Raw genomic sequence first — 16,843 nt, 5'->3', positions numbered from 1 at the left:
TGATGTGAGGCTTGTTATCTGCTGCAAAACAATCACCACCATCACCACCACCACCCTCAAACTACAAAAAGCATTGCAGTGCAGCACTGTCAAGTTAATATGTTTTATCAAGAATGTGGGCAAGTGAAGAGAGAGTCTTAGAGGCCCTCTCAGATCATATATTTACCATGACACACAGAGAAGAAGTGAAGCTGGTGACAAAAGAATGGCAAAATGAGACTGTACAACTGAATCTGACATCAAACAGAGCAAAACATTTCATTTGTTCTCTCAAATACTTCCACAGTTTCTTACTGTCTCTTTGATATATTGTTCATATTTCATGGTTTAGTTCACTATAATCTTATGCTGTATGATCAACATAATACAATGAGGACCAAATCTTGCAATTGCAGTATGACCACCTCTGTAAAAGCAGATGTTTTGGCTATTTGCTGATCTTTGCAGGCGTGTATGCCCCAGCAAATACACCCTAAGTCATATTGTACTACGCTCTGAGAAACCTAAAAATGCTGGCAGCCAGTGCCAGTGGTGCCTCAGCCTCCTATAGTAGATGCACCTATGGTATGAATTTGAAGTTCTAGGTGATTTTCAGAAAAGTTGACATCTGACCTCGACCTTGAAGTCAAGGTCACTGAGATTTAAAATTTTCTGAGATTTTCAGTCGCCATGGTAAATAACTTCGAAATCCTTGGTGACATCGTTCGTCAGTTATTGCATTTACAAGACTTTGAGAAAACCTGACCTCTGACTTCGGCCTTTAGGTCCTCGAGTTCACTGAAATTCAAACTTGTCCAAGATTTTTAGCAGATGCACCTACAGTATAAAGTTCAAACTCCTACATCATCTTTTTCTCGAGTTATTGCATTCACAATCTTGGACCTGGGTGAGCTTTTACCCCTGCAGGGTAAAAACAGTTACCATCCTAAATGTGAAAGTTCATGAAAGTAAGAAAAAACAAAACAAAACACTGGATAAGTGTGGCCTGGTTAGAAGGGTTCCCAGGAGTAAAGCGTCCAACTTCTAAAAAGAACGCTTTGCAAAGTTGCATCTGCATAACCCACAGGAGTCCTGGAACAATGTCCCTTGGACAGACAAGATCAAAGAGGACATGTTTGGACAAAATGCACAGCGGCACATTTGCAGAAAACAAAATATAGCTCAAACACTTCATACCAATTGCCAAACATGGTGGTGGGGGGGTAATTTGGGCTTTTGCAGCCACAGGAACTGGGTACCTTGCTGTCACTGTCACAAACTCCTCTGTACATCAAAGTATTCTAGAGTCAAATGTGAGGCCATCTGTCTGACAGCTAAAGCTTGGCCAAAAGTGGGTTATGCAAAAGGACAAAGATCCAAGCACAACTCAAATCTACAACTGAATGGCTGAAAAGACAATAATTTGAGTTTTGAGTGGCCTGACCAAAATTCACTCTGACTGAAATGTTACGGCAGGACTTTGAGAGAACAGTGTATAAATGGATGCCTGCAAACTTCAAGAAACTGAAGCAACATGAGGAACAGAAGTGGTGATGTGAGAGACATTAACATAAACAATCACGTGATTGAAATTTCCTTCAAAAATTACAGTATTGACAGATTTGTTCAAAACAATATTTCCTTATTGTTAAAAATAATTTGCAAAAATACTTGTGATTCTAATATTATTTTAGTTTGCATACTATAATTTGCTGTAAAAAATATTGGTATTTGTTGTTCCTCAAAGACATGTATTCACAGGATTCTGTGTCATCTTCTCTTTAAATGCTCCTTAAATCATTTTAAATGGATCTTTTGTCCAGATTCTTACATGAATACTCCTTAAATGCTGCATAGTGCTGAACTTTTAGGTCAGTGTTGAGCGACTGTAGGCAGGTAACACACTACAACAATGAGGGACTTACTGTGATGCTATGCAGTTAAAACAATGTGCTTGTGTGTGTGTGTGTGTGTGTGTGTGTGTGTGTGTGTGTGTGTGTGTGTGTTTCTTTAAAAGGTAGATTTTTTTTCCTTTAAGGTTTTCATTCTCAAAATTAGGGAGACCTTGAGTCTGCTGCTTGCCAGTAAACATATTGAGTCTTAAAGGTCAGGAGCAAATGGAACACAGTGGGAAGAACACAAAGGTTTACTTGTTTCTCTCAGGTCGAAGGAAAGCTTGAGGAATTGAAAGTACCCACAGAGGGAAGACCTTGGATTTAGTACTATTACTGTACAACTGCTCCAGATGGCCCCTGATGGCAAAGATATTGGACTGTGCATTAGCACCTACTAACAAGGCTGAAAAACACAGACAGGAGTAGAAGGATAGAAAGGAGGGAGCCTGGGGGAGATCTAATATTGGAGAGAGGAAAGGAGGAAGAAGAGATGAGCTTCAGGCAGAGAGAGCATAAAAGGTGAAATTGAGCAGTGATGAGTTAGCGTGTTTGATGGTGTGTGAAATTGTGGTTAGCCTATCTAGTTGCTACGTTTGGGTAATTAGTGCCAATTTACACAGATATGTACTGACCTCCTCCCAGCCTCTCCCATTGGAATAGGAGATAACATCAAGCAGCGGTTTGGATAAGTAGCCGTCACTGTTGAAAGAATAGTCCCGTCCACCTATGGATATATTGGTGAAGTACCTGCAACACAGATTGGAGAGCAGATGAGTTCTTATATGTACCTCTAATATGAAATCAATCAATTTGAGTGGAATAGAAAATGGGAATGATGATATGTTTCTGCTGTTTTTAAGGCATTAATTTGTTATTAATTTGTCTCATTTAATTTGCAACAAAGTTCTCTTTGTTTCCAGCAAAGCATCTTTTGTATGATTTGCCATCTTATTTTTTATTAACGGATTTCTACGATATCTACTGAGTGCATCCATGAACCCACAGCATTAATCTCTGCGCACTTCTACTCTATTCTTATCCTTGTCATCCTGTGTCTAATGCTAAAGTTCTAGGAAATCTACAACACACAATTTTTAACCTTATTACTTCTTATAGAAATTAAAAATAGCAGAAACGTTGAGCAATTTTTGCTTCTTTTTATTAGAAAGAAATAAAGAAGCAAAAGGAAAAAGAAAAAGTCCAGAAACAAGACTCAAGTAACCAGAGCTGTGAAGGTAGAGCTGAGACCTTCACTGCAGGGAACAAACATCAGGGATTCTGTGCTAAAGACAAAACACATTTCTAAGAGGAAATCGCATTGTTGAGGTGCTGAGACCTTGAGGTGAAGCAAAGACAAGATGAGGACGTGAGATAAAGCGGTAAAGTCACTAAATTGTTTCCCCGACTTCAACTACAACAGCGAGAGGCTTGCAGAAGAACAATATGAGTGTAAGCCATGAAGGTCTTGAGCGCACTTTTAATACTTGAAAAGAAGCAAGTACTGTAGTATTGGTGCAAGACAGAGATAGTGAGAGAGAAAGAGACGGCTTTGCCTTTGATGTTTTGTAATGAAACATCTACCCTAAAAGCACCTGAAAAAGAGCACATCAAAGCATCCTAATGAAGCCATCCTGCATGCTCCCAAAAACAAGCAACCTCACTGAAAGAAAGCCTTAACAACTCAAGTAACCCTTAATCAACGGTAATCAGTCGTGGAAACACAAAAAATATACACTGCAGAAACAAGATGAAAAAGTGATATACCATAGTAACTAAACTGTTAGCAGCCCAACATCTGACTATATTGAAAAAAATTCGATTGAATTTGGTGAGTTTGATTAATATTAATTCAGATGTGTGCAGGCCCATTCCCACAGGTGGATAAAATCAGTCTACCTCTGCAAACATTTATGAAAGATTTGGTTGTTCTAAAGAGCTCACTGAATTTCAGCATGTGACTGTAATAAGATACCAACAGTGCAAAGAGTAGAATTATTACAAAGTGGAAGCATTTTGAAACCACAGCATCTCAGCCGGACAACCTCAAGTTAAAGAGTGGGGTTGCTGAGTGCTGAGGTGGCAACGACCTGTTGACTCAGGATCTGCAGAGCTCTAAAGCACCTCTGGTGTTAACACCAACACAAAAACTGTGTACTGGGAGCTTCATGACATGGGTTTCCAATATAGCCACAGAACCTGGGCACCTTGCAGTCAATGTGTCAACCATGAACTTCTCTGTATACCAAAGTATTCTAGAGTCAAATGTCCGACAGCTAAAGCTTGGCTGAAACAAGTTTATGCAACAGAAGAACAATCTTGTGCACACCAGAGTGGTTGACAAAGAAAGGAACCAAGGTAATGCAATTGTACAAAGTCCAGACTTCAACCTGATTGAAATGTTGTGATGGGAACTTGCAAGTGACAGCAAACCTCAAACTGAACCACCCTTGTTATGAGTGGATCAAAACTCTTCCACAGTGATTTAAAAAGACTGATAAAGTCATCTAGAAAATTATTACTTCAAGTTATTGCTGATAAAGATGGTTCCACAAGCTATGGAATTGTTGATTGTACTACAGTTACTATGGCCGCTGTCTTTGGACTGTGGGAGGAGCTGCAGTACCCAAAGAAAGCACATGAAAAACATGCAAACTCCAAACAGAAAGGCCCAAGCTGACCAGAATCCTTGATCCTTGAACCTAGCACCTTTTTTGGCATGCAACTGCGACTCAAATGCACAATCAACTCAAAATATACTCCAGTCACAAACTCTTAGATCAGAATAATTATCGAAGAGATACCTATAAATAATAAAACAAGCATCAACCCAGTTTTTTCAGCATCATTTCCAGTTATCGTAATAAACTGAATAATGCCAAATCTACTGCAAATTGTGTCACATTCAGAATATTTAATGGATATTAACCGGTTTATACTTGTTCAAAAAATGTCTCAAAAATGAGGCTAAAAGCCTGCTGTCATAACCTTTCCCATCCAGGTTCACAGCACAGAACCGCTGTCAATACAAGAGCTCTCAGTCATTTTACCTATTTTTCTGTTTTAAATTCAGCACAATGAACAGTAAAGGAGCACAAGTGAAATGAGATTTGACTCCTTTATGAGCAACAAATGGTGGATTCAGTTGACTTTGTCTCCACTTCTCAAAGGGAAACTGGCAGGTCTATAGCCACTGCTTCAAAATAAAAAAAAGGTGGAAAAAGCCCAACTTTCAGCATGGTCATGCAATGTATGCACAAAAATGATAATTCACTTCACGGTTTATATGCACGAGATTTGGGCAAAACTGAACTGCAACTTTAACTTGTCATTAGCAAACAAACAAACAAACAGAAAATCATGAGGCTGAGTGAATTCATTTTCGGTTATATTAAAATAAATTTCTACCCTTTTATATAACCATAACAGCCATAAAACACCACAGCTGCCATTATATCAGAGTAACACTGGAATACAGTTGTGTATATGATCATCTCAGCCTTCAGCAGCCGAAACAGCGAGAACACCTTCAGCACATCAGCTACAGATGTAACCTCGTAGACCACGCACCTCTGATGGCATTTTTACAAAAAGAAGGCACTTGTGTCTGTGCCTCTGAATTCATGACTACCCATTTCATGACTGGAAAGTGTTTGACTTTCCTTGCAGGAATGTTATAATGGAAGGCTTCTAACCCGCTGCTGTGCCCACAAGCAGCTGATGTTGCCTGACATCTGGCAGGCCCCCGAGGTCTTCAGTATTTCTGTTTCACCTGCTTTTACACCTGAGAAAAAGTCTGCCTCGAGGCTCGCAGTGGCACGAGTAAGAAATGTCTCCATCCCTTCTGCCAGGTAAAGCTGGATTGCAGCTGAGTGTAGGCTACAATGTCACACCCCCCACCCTCACTTCCCTTTTTTTCCTTTTACTTCCACTATCCTTTTATCCTTTACTCTGCCTCTGCTTCTTACTTCCACCCTACCATTTCAAATTCTCTTGCTTTTCCCCCCGCACGCACTACAGTACAGCGCAGAGATGCAGGGAACCAGCAGTGACAGCAGCAAGAAACTCTGAAAGAGCAGCAGGAGGTGGAGGAGGTTGAGAGAGAGCATGAGAAATAAAGATAAGGTGGAAGGGAAAGAAAGAAAATCTTGGAAACTGTGACTAGAATAAAAGTAAGAGACGGGGAGAGAGACGGAGAGAAAGAAGAGTGCAACAGAAGAGGGAGACAGACGCAGACAGCGAGAGGGTACGCAATACAGAGAATAAGACAAAGAGTGCTGCGTGGCACAGAAACATGATTCACTGAAGTGCTTCACTGAAATGGGTACCATCAAATAGGTCTGCTACTGGTATGAACCAGCAGCTGCTGCAGGAAAAATCCAGAAGATGAATTTAAGAATCTCTTTAACCTGCAATGTAAATTTAACAACCATTTCTCTCCCCAACAATGTCAACTCAGAGGAATAGTTAATAGCATAATAGTTCATTATTTTACTTTTCAAGGCAGAGATAAGATGCAACGAGTCACCTCTCAGTAAGTGCAAGGTTTCATCTCAATGGTTTATTCTGTTATTCATAAATGGATCAATGACAGAAATCACCAGAAATCCCAAAGAGGCAATGGCATTGGCTTTGTAACAGGAAGCAACTGGATATAAGGGGTGCTTCATGTATTTTTAAGTGTCACGTTTTACTGAGTGCCTTTACTCTAAAGACCCTTTACAAGATCGGTGTTGTATGTGTGATCTCTTCGAGCACTTTTTAAAGACCTGTGAGTTCCTTTTCTATGAATGTTTGTGTACAGATTTCTTCTCAGAGTGTGCTGAGCTGCCAGCGCTAATGCTAACTGCCCAGATTTTACTCTACATGTACCAAAGAAACACCTGCTAAAGCCTCAGGAATCACTTTTGTTTTGAAAACCAAAAAAACCCAAAACATAATTAAACATTTTTGTCTCAGTTTTGTTTTTTTCACCTTCTTATGTCACTACTCATACAAGTATTTGAAATTTAAAAGAAATCACTTGATTTTTTCTTTATTATTATTATTATTATTATTATTAGTATTATCATCATCATTATCATTTTTATTCAGGGTAGGTCACTGGTAACTGCTACCTTTACTACACTGTTAAGCATGAATATCCCAATACCCCTTTCTTATTATTCTTATTATATTCTTATATTATCTTATATTCTTATATTATTGTTATGTTTTTATAAATGTTGGGATAATTTTCCAGAATTTAACATATAATTTGTAAAAAATAAATAAACAGGGACTGAGATGGAAGTCTGATGGAATTTATATTTTGGTTCACCTTATTTATGCAGTTTTACACTTTATTCATATTTGCAAATTTCAGTTAAAATGTTCATCTTATTTTCATAAGCTAGCTAGAGACACAGTGACACAAGTTTTGTCTGTCATGGAAGCTTCTGTAGAAGCAGTTAATAGCGGCTTGATCCATAAAAAACCTACACAGCTTTGTTAGTCTCTTCTACACCAGTGCTTAATGTTTAGCCAACTTTAAAGTCATCACATATACATATTTTTTAGATTCAATATGTTTTTAAAAGTGAATGAAAACAAATAAGTTTTAGTAAATATTATATTTACATCAGTAATGTTGACTGTGATAAAATTAACATAATTTCCTGCAAAACAAAACAACTTGTGACCACGAGGTAGAGTCACGTGAAGACAGAAAAGAAAAAAAAAGAATGACCGAGTGAAGCAGGAGCTTGACAGACTCTCAGCGGGAAACCAGGCTCTATGTATTATACCTACACAACAGCAGAGCTCAGATGGAGCCTGATGTAATCGATGAATTTATCACTGAGACATGTGACAGCTGTGCATCAAACAGTGGAGGAAGAAACGTTCTCAGTGGAATTAGTACCTGTTTTATGAGCATCCTAGCTGGGAGGCAAGAGAAAAATAAATATCATGGGGCTACAGCTGAAAAGAAGAAATTAAAGAACAGAAAGACGGGGGAGGAAAAAAAAGGAAAACGGGGGAAGAAATAGACCCATCAATGTTGAAAAAGAAATAATTCAGGGATTCAGTGGAGGATAACACTCGGCTCACCCTGGTTAATCCACCTTTTCATTTGTAGCAATAAAGTTTACCCAGGCCTACATCTATTCCAGCTCACAGAGGGGCAGAGAAAAGCTCGTCTGAAGAAATCCTGGGCTACACAGAAAGAAGCTCATCTTAGCGTAGATTTTCAGTAAGATGAATCGGATGTCAAGTATTTAGATCTGATTCAATACTGATGCTAGCTTTAGAAATACTGTGCCATTAACGTAGAAAGCATTTTGAGGTCAGAATCCAGTTTTTTTCCTTAACATTAACCAGAAGCTGAAATTTAACCAATCCATAACCATACAGTTATGACTATAAATTGTTGGACACAGTGTATATATTTCTTTATTTTTTGGCCTCTGTACACCATAAACCACTGCCACCATGATGATGTCCCCCAGCTCTTCGGCTTTAATTGAAGGTATTACCCCCTAAAATCCATTAACTATTTAACCAATTTTTAGAAGCTATAAAAAATATTTTTTAATATAGAGCCATACATGCCCATATATAGCATATCACTGCCTGCACCATGTTTGGCAGATAATGTGGGATCCTTCAGATCATGTTTCTCGGCTCCATACTTTTCTTGTCCAATAAATCTTGGTTTCATCTGTCCAAACATATTTTTTCAGAATTATGCAGGCTCTCTGTGGTTAAATCTATTCTCTTCTTCTTGCTCTAAAGTGGAACCAGTGGTTTGCACCTTGTGGTAAACCCTCTACTTCTATTCATAAAGGCTTGTCCTGATTTGACACTGACATGAATTTTGCCACCGGCTGCCCACATAATTGGTCAAAGGTACTGAATGCAATTATATGTCATCAACAATTAATGCGTATTCTTTTTTTACATTGTTTAAATTATTGTTATTATTTAAAGCATCTTCTTTTATAATAACTGTGTTAGTTGTCACAAAAAAGGGGGCAAGCAAGTCTATTGGTCTATGACAGATAAGTGAGTTAAAGGAAAATCATTACAGTATACCCTTCACTAAGGCCAGAGACTGACTGACCAGTCGCTTAATAAAATAAAACATTGTGTTGTTTAACATCAAGTAAAAAGAAAAAGAAAAAAAAAACTCAACCTATTCTAATCTCAGATCATGAAATAGACACAAGCTTTTGGCACCTGTGCCTCGATGCATCAGCCGTGACAAAAAGGGGTAATACTCCTGTTTAAAATAGAAAATGGTATTTATTCAGCACTTTTCTGCTCTTGCTGAGCACTCAAAGCACTTCTACACCAAAAGCCACATTCATCCACTTATACACACATTCATACAGCACTTTAATCCATGCACTTTAAAAAAAAATCTATTTCTGATGGATCCATCAGGGGCAGTGGAGATTCAGTATCCCACCCAAGGACTCCTCACCATGTGGACTCCACACTGATCCTCCAGATTAGTAGACAACCTAATCTACCACTAAAGTCAAACTTTCTGTGATGTGATAACAAAGTCACCATGAGAAGATAGAAAGGGCATCATGAAGTGCAAGTTTGTTGACTGGGAAACATTTGATTCTGTTTAGACAGAAATGTTTCATAACAATGAAAGGTTAATAAATAAATACATCCCATTGGATGTGAGGGTCCCCGTACATGGTGATGGTGATGGGGGTAACACCTGTTTCAACAGCTCCTTTTAGCAGAAAACTCTTTGTTGGTTTGTTTGTCTTAACTTTACAGGAATATTAATTCCATGCTGATTATGAATAATTAAAAAAAGACAGAAAACTTTAGATTCCATCCCGATTACCAAACATGAAACACAGTGTTTCATGTTATTGGTTTGTCAGTTTTACTCAGGCACTTGGTGATAAGCCTGTTACCTTTAGCTCACTATTCCGTCATTGGCCACACTCACCTCGCTGTTGTGTTTTCTTCTAACCAATCACACTAAACTCCTTCACAGCTTGGCAACTACAAGTGGAGCTGTCAGGGCAGCAGTTATTTCAAATTACACAACAGAAACAATAAGCAAGTAACAGATTCACAGAGTGCTTGTGATGAACACGATGAATCAATACTGTTTCATTTCAGATTCAGAAACTCACATCTAGTACGCTGGAAAAACAGGTGGAAAAATTTGCAAAAAAGGAGGCAAAAAATGGTTACATTTTGACAAAAAAGTTATCAAGGAATTGGAGAACCCATCAAACATTAAAAAGCAATATATATATATATGTATATAAAACAAAGAATTCTAATATCTTATCACATATTTTTTCTCAATCCCAGTATCTATGAACATTTATCTTAAGATGAGGACAAAATTATCAAAAAGTACTTTTGATTTTTATACATCATTTTTCATTCAGTCCATTACAAGTGACAAGAACATCAAATTCCCCAGTGTAATCAGAGAAATATCTCAGACGGGAGGTGTGCAGTACATTAGAGAGAGACTGTTCAAATGATCCATTTGGGCAGAGACATGACAAAGACTGCCTGTCTCTCTGTTTGATATGGAGGATGTCCTAATGGTTTATAGTCCTGCCCTAATAAGCACCAAAGCTGGTTGGTGTGATTTTTCCATCAGTGAAAACATTCAGCCTTTTTGCAGGCTGTTGCAGAAAAGATTTCTTTGTAACCATGACAACTTATTCAAAAGTAAAAAAGAGATGCGCAGAGAGCAAGATGGAGAGTTAACGAGACAGATGAAAAAACAGCAATGGAGAGAGAGTTAGCTGAAATGATCAAGAACCATTTCATGCTCGGTGTAATGAAAGTCAGGGATTTGTCAGCATTTATTCACCATCTCTCTTCATCTTATATCCTCTTATCTGCAACTCTCATGTTGATGCTACATATTCCTGAATATATTTTCAGGAGGAAAGAAAAAAATGAATAAATCATTACAGGAAGATAGCTTTGTGATCACCACCTTTTCAAAGAAAAGATCACTTCACGCACATATGTATAGATATTGTACTGAAAGCTTGCACAACTGTTACAGAACTATAAAAAAATAAGAGCCTGTTAGGATGTTTACATAGGAAAAACCTTGTTTACAGAGAGTTTATCTTGAATGCATTTGGCCATGAATATAATTATTCAGCATTTTTGAAAGAGAAATGCAGAAGACTCATCTTTAAATTTTAGTACTGAAACTTGAAACAACTTATAGTGCAAACACCAACTGGAAATGGATTTCTTCCATTCTAAATCTACCTTTATCCATGGCTTTTCAATATGCCGCCAAGTGCTGGCAGTCTGTTTCAGTGGGAAAGCCAGCGCTCGCTAAAAGAAAGAAAAATAGAACATATTTCAAGCAGATTTGAATCAAAGCAGATCCTCATGAAAAATGTAAGAACATTACTACTGAGTGCCAAACAGGTGCCTCCACATCTACATAAGAATTCCCTACAAAGGTGAGATCTGCAACTTCTCACTTGTTCAATTGCAGTCATGCAATAAAACCATTAATATACAAGATGCCTCTGTAGAAGCTCTGCGTTTAGAGTTATGCCCACCCAGGATTATAGTGACAGTTTTTAAAAAGCAAAATAACAAGAATGCCCAAAGGAAGAAGGTAAAAAGCTCCATTGGACACTCGCCTCACCTCACAGTGCTTCACTTGTTCCACATTTTGTCATATTACAGCTTTATTCCAAAATGGATTAATTTTTAATTCAAAATTCTAACAGATAACAAAGTGAATATTATTTAGTTATTTTTAATAAGAAAGCAAAAAAGAATTTCATAGTTTTTTTTTCACTTCATTATCATGAGGTATGTAGAATTTTGAGATGAAAAACGAATTTAATAAGTTTTGGAATAAGGTTGTAACATGACGAAATGTGGAAGAATTAAGCACTGTGAATACTTTCCGGATACACTATTACTGGGAAAGTCACAGTTTACAAGGGGATAGCTGATAATGTTATAGTCATGAACCTGAGGGTAGACAGACTTCAGACAGGTCACAGAGTCAAGCTCAGCTTTAATCCTAGAAAATCAGATGATGCCAAAATCAGCTCATTGGTCAGCAGATACTCTCAATCCAGTTGGAAAGTTTTCCAGTTTTCATAGAGGATAATTAAGCTGATGTAGCCTGCTAACACTGCCTGTGCATCTGGAAGCAGCAACTCTTGCTCTTGCTCATCTGGCTCTTGGGGAAGTGTGGTTGGAAAAAAGCAGAAAATGTTGTCGGTGAAAATGAAAGTCTTTGACTACAGTGGTACATTTTTTTGTTTTGTGAAAAGAGCGAAGAAACAATTCGACAATATTTTTTTTTATTCGTCATGAATAAAGTATCATTTCAATGAAGCTTTAAAATGGATGTTGAGAAAGGAGTGGGTTCAAAAAACAGTTGCATCATTCTTTGTTACTGAAATGAAAAAAAAAAAAAACTACAGAAACTGACCAAACTAAAAATAGATCAATCAATCAAAAGGACATGCATTGATTGACCAGCCAACTACAGGGCACACAACAGCAACACACTAACATGTCTTTAGCTTCTCACTGGGAGTAAAGACACAAAGTTTGCCAAAGTAAACTGCAGGAGTCCACCGTGAAAACATTTCCAACCACAAATCTAATCAGACCCTAATTACTGTCACCTTCAGTGAACTCAGAGCCAACCACAAGCCAGCAGCCTCAGTATGAGCAGTGAACAGATCAAAACAGTTACGAGGTAAGTTATGGAGATGAGTGAAAAATAGATAAGAGTGAATTTCATGTTATCTGGTGAAGTTATATGAATACTGGAAAATGATGTAAGTACTCAACATTTAAAAAATAAAAAAAATAAAGTTTAGGCTTTAATAAAGTATCTGTTTGTCTCTACTGAATCCCTACATTATGTCTTCCACCTTGAGCCTCACCAGCACGATGCCCGGGAATGAAGGGGTGAACAAGACACGACTGATTTTTTTGTTTGTTTGTTTAATATTAAACATGTTAATGTGAACCTGGTTCCTGCTTCCTTTCACTTACAGTACTGTTACATTTACCATGCAGTACACAAAAAACGGCTCAAAGCGAGAAGGACCAACGTCTTTCTCACTCATCAGACGTTATATCACTTGTGCGTCTCTTTCTCTTTGTCTCTGCATTTCACCAAATACTGTCTAATAAAAATGGGCTAAATTCCAGCTCTTCACAGCATTAACACTGCATTTAAATAAAATGATGGTTGTCTGAACTTGTGCTTTAGTTGTGAAAGAGCCTTGTATGAACGTAAACCACATCCTCTTGGTAGTCAGGTGTGCCTTTGTTGGACTACTTGGCTGTGTGACAGACTTTCTACATGATCAAGCTTTTCCTCAGCTACAGCCATGGGATTGTGCTATATTATTTTAGCTTTCGTTGGATGGACTTTGGTGCTAATTAGGTGTTGCCCTTACACTGAACAGCATTTTGTAATGCTAGAAGCATTAATGGTTGTTCAAGGGAATCAAGCAAATTAACTTGCCCTACCTCCCATTGCTGACACAGAGGATACCGCCAATTAAATCTCAATGCAACTTTTTTCTCCATTATTTTAAATCCTTAAATTATCGCAAAACTGCTAAGTTAGGACTGATGTTGTAAGGTGCTGCTTTCAATATGTAAATCTAAGTGTACAGGTGCCTCTCTGTGATTGGTGGACCCAGAAGATGGAGGGATACAGACTGGTTACCTAAATAATAGTGCTGTCAGGGTTAATCTCGTTAAAATGACATTAACACCATAACTGCATTAACGTGGCAAATCTCCATTAGCGAGTTAGCGCGGATCGCCTGTGTGTGGGGCTGCACGGCGTCAACGCATTAGCAGGGTTAGCTTGTTAAAGCGTTAGCGGCGTGCAGCCCCACGCACCCCATAATGGGGATATGGCGTTAACGTCATTTTAATGAGATTAACATTGACAGCACTAGTAAATAGAGATGACATAGATGATGACGCTACTGCGGTCTACGCAGGGCCAGGAGTGACAAAATGAATTAATTAAATACATCAGTAAATAAATAATACATGTCTCATTAATTAATTAATTGGAATAAATTAATTAAATAAATATTTCAATAATTAAATGCCCATTCATTTAACACTTAATAAATTATTTATTTCAAATTGTATTTAATTAATGACACATTTAATTAATTATTTAATGGCGTATTTAAATAATTCATTTTGTCACTCCTGGCCCTCCATAGCGCCGGCCAGTCATTCATCTTCTGCTCATCCCAACCAGCCACACCTTTATCTGTGAAGCATATTCTAAAAACCTTTCATGTTGTTTGCTACGTCGAGGAGTTTGTAGGGGTGGACTGCCTTTTATTTTGATCCTAGTTTTCTCCTGTTGGTCTTTGTTAGTGAGGTATCTTATTATTACCTGGTTTATTCATTTTAGATATGTTTGGTAAATAATTCAGTTTTGTTTGTTGTTTTGGCATAAAGTCCACTGTGAACTTGCATTCAGCACCTTCTCAGTGTTAAAAGCCAAATTAAAATAACATATTGTAAATAAATCGTAAAATTGTACCAACTGTGTTTCGTGGCTGCTTGTGGTCTGAGGATGGATCACCTTCATGTTGTAGTCTGGCCAGCCCTAGACATGCCATAACACTTAGTAAAATAAAAAAGAGAAGATTTAATAAATAAAGAAATGCTAGCCCTCTGCAGCAAATATTCAATGAAATTTTTATCAGTATCTCCCCCCTTTCTCTTCCTTCCTGCTCTCTTTTGGACTCTCTCACTCATTCACTCCTTCTCATATCGACTGATATAATTCATAGTTCATTACTTTTCATGACAGAGCCACTATGGGCCAGAGTCCTGTCCTCTGGTTTTGAACGCACCAGCAGAGCTGTGTCTGCTCTTACAGTGGGGAGAATACTGCTTGTATTTTATGCTATTGTGCGCACACACACACACACACAACCACACAGTGTATGAGAGAGAGAAATGAGCTCGGGTTGAATCACACAACACAAATGAAAGGCTTGTGACCATGAACACCAAAGGGAGGGGCAGCCTGACAGCTGAAAAGGCTATCGTGACTCCTGTGTGATTCACAGATTCTGCAGTGAAGGAGACTACAGGAGCGCAGAATGTGGTGTGTGAACTAAATGGGTTACGTGTATCTGTAATATTCATAAATCATCACAGAATATTCTGTGAGACATCTAGAGATGTCATCATGAAGACGCTCTGAACAGTCATTCTCTCAAAGCCTGAATTGCTGGATTTTAAACAGCAAGTCAATGAGGAGACATGAGTAGAATGGTTTAAAGGAGACTGTCCTCCACCAGAAAATGGCCACATACGCATCTTCAACAGAGATGCAGCAAATTTTTTGGCCAATTCTGTGTGACCTGCCATTTATGATTTTTGCCTATTCCAATTTTATTTTTAAGAACTAAGTATATGCATACACAAACCAACTTTTCTTCTTTGCACAATTTTATTTTCATAATAAGATAAATTGGTAAACTTGACAATTCCTCCCAAACTGTTACAGGATCATCTCTCATCTAAGTTAAAATAAAGTGTCCTGCTATGGTAAAGAGGTCCAACTAATGAGCTGAAAATAAGCTGCTGAACACCCACCTTTATTTCACATTTTCATGCTGATCCCCCACGTGCATGCTAACAAAACGTTAGTGTGTGGCTGTAAGTGTGCGTGCAGCTATTTGACTGTACAGCTCTGTGTGAGACATGTGCATGAAACGAACTAGCTCATAATTGGATGTACGTCTCTACTCAGGGCAGAGATTGCTGGAAATCTGGAGATTCCAGTCAGTCTGTCAGTGCATGTCTATTGCTGAAGTGGCATTTAGTAGAGCCTTCAACTTTCAGCAGAGCTCTGCACTCTGGTAATGAAGTGATGTTGTCTAATATGTTGTCTTACAGCCACAATTTGGTTGTAGAAACTACTGCAAGTATGTCAACCATCTGACTCAGGCACCTCCAGCTTCCAGTTCAATTCAATTCAAGTTTACTTATATAGAAATCGCAACAACAGTCACCTCAAGGCATTTTATTTTGTTGGGTAGACCCTAAAATAATACATGCAGAGAAAAACCCAACAATCATATGACCCCCTATGAGCAAGCACTTTGGCGACAGCGGGAAGGAAAAACTCCCTTTTAACAGGAAGAAACCTCCAGCAGAACCAGGCTCAGGGAGGGGCGGGGCCATCTGCTGGGACAGGTTGGGGTGAGAGAAGGAAAACAGGATAAAGACATGCTGTGGAAGAGAGCCAGAGATTAACAACCTTTGCTAAAATTCAAAAATATTTAGTGCAAAATGTCTGAACCATGGATAAAATTGATAAAATTATTATTTTTTTTAATTAAAAAAAGTTTTGCAGACTTGAACGAGCCTTTGCAGAAAAAAAAAACTATGTGAAAATTTGAGTTGTGTATATTTGTCACTACACAAATGATGAACAGATGGATCTTGAGCCCCTGAGAGCTGGATAATGAAAGTGTGAACAAAAAAAAAAACATCATAAGAAATAATCAATATGTTCCACGGTGCACAGCTCACCACTCGAGCCGTCACTGGAGAGGAAGAGCAGCACTAAGCAACAGTCAAAAAAAGAATGAGAGAAAATGTAAGCAGGAAAATAAATAAATAATAATAACAAATAAAAACCTAGATGTTGTCTGAAAGGACTATGCCCTTGGTCTGTGGTCCATAGCAGAATAATTATTTTGTGCTTTTGAAATGCGAGTTAAAAAAAAAACAAATCCTGCTGACAAATAAGAAATTATTCATGCAGCCGGGCGTTTGATTCATCTGTGCACCAAATGCAAAAGTATTTGGCTTTTTCAACAAGGATGAAAATGGGCAATATATCACTGCAACACTCACTTCAGCATGTTATTCCATTCCATTTCTGACCTGAAATTCAAATCATCCTTTCTGTTGCATACTGCTTCCTC

The 16,843-nt window shown here is 38.1% G+C and overlaps 1 protein-coding gene across 1 annotated transcript in view; it reads right to left on the bottom strand.

The window, feature by feature from the left end:
* grin2da (glutamate receptor, ionotropic, N-methyl D-aspartate 2D, a) overlaps positions 1–16,843 on the bottom strand; it is a 132,411-nt gene that overhangs the window by 65,920 nt on the left and 49,648 nt on the right. The window contains exon 7 of the mRNA XM_039606139.1: positions 2,507–2,621. Within this exon, the coding sequence (XP_039462073.1) occupies positions 2,507–2,621 (115 nt within the window). The remainder of the gene's footprint in view (positions 1–2,506; positions 2,622–16,843) is intronic.

The sequence above is a fragment of the Oreochromis aureus genome, linkage group 22 (assembly GCF_013358895.1).
Source record: "Oreochromis aureus strain Israel breed Guangdong linkage group 22, ZZ_aureus, whole genome shotgun sequence".
NCBI lineage: Eukaryota > Metazoa > Chordata > Actinopteri > Cichliformes > Cichlidae > Oreochromis > Oreochromis aureus.
The sequence above is the reverse complement of the archived record's forward strand: the minus strand, read 5'-3'. Positions and strand labels throughout refer to the sequence as shown.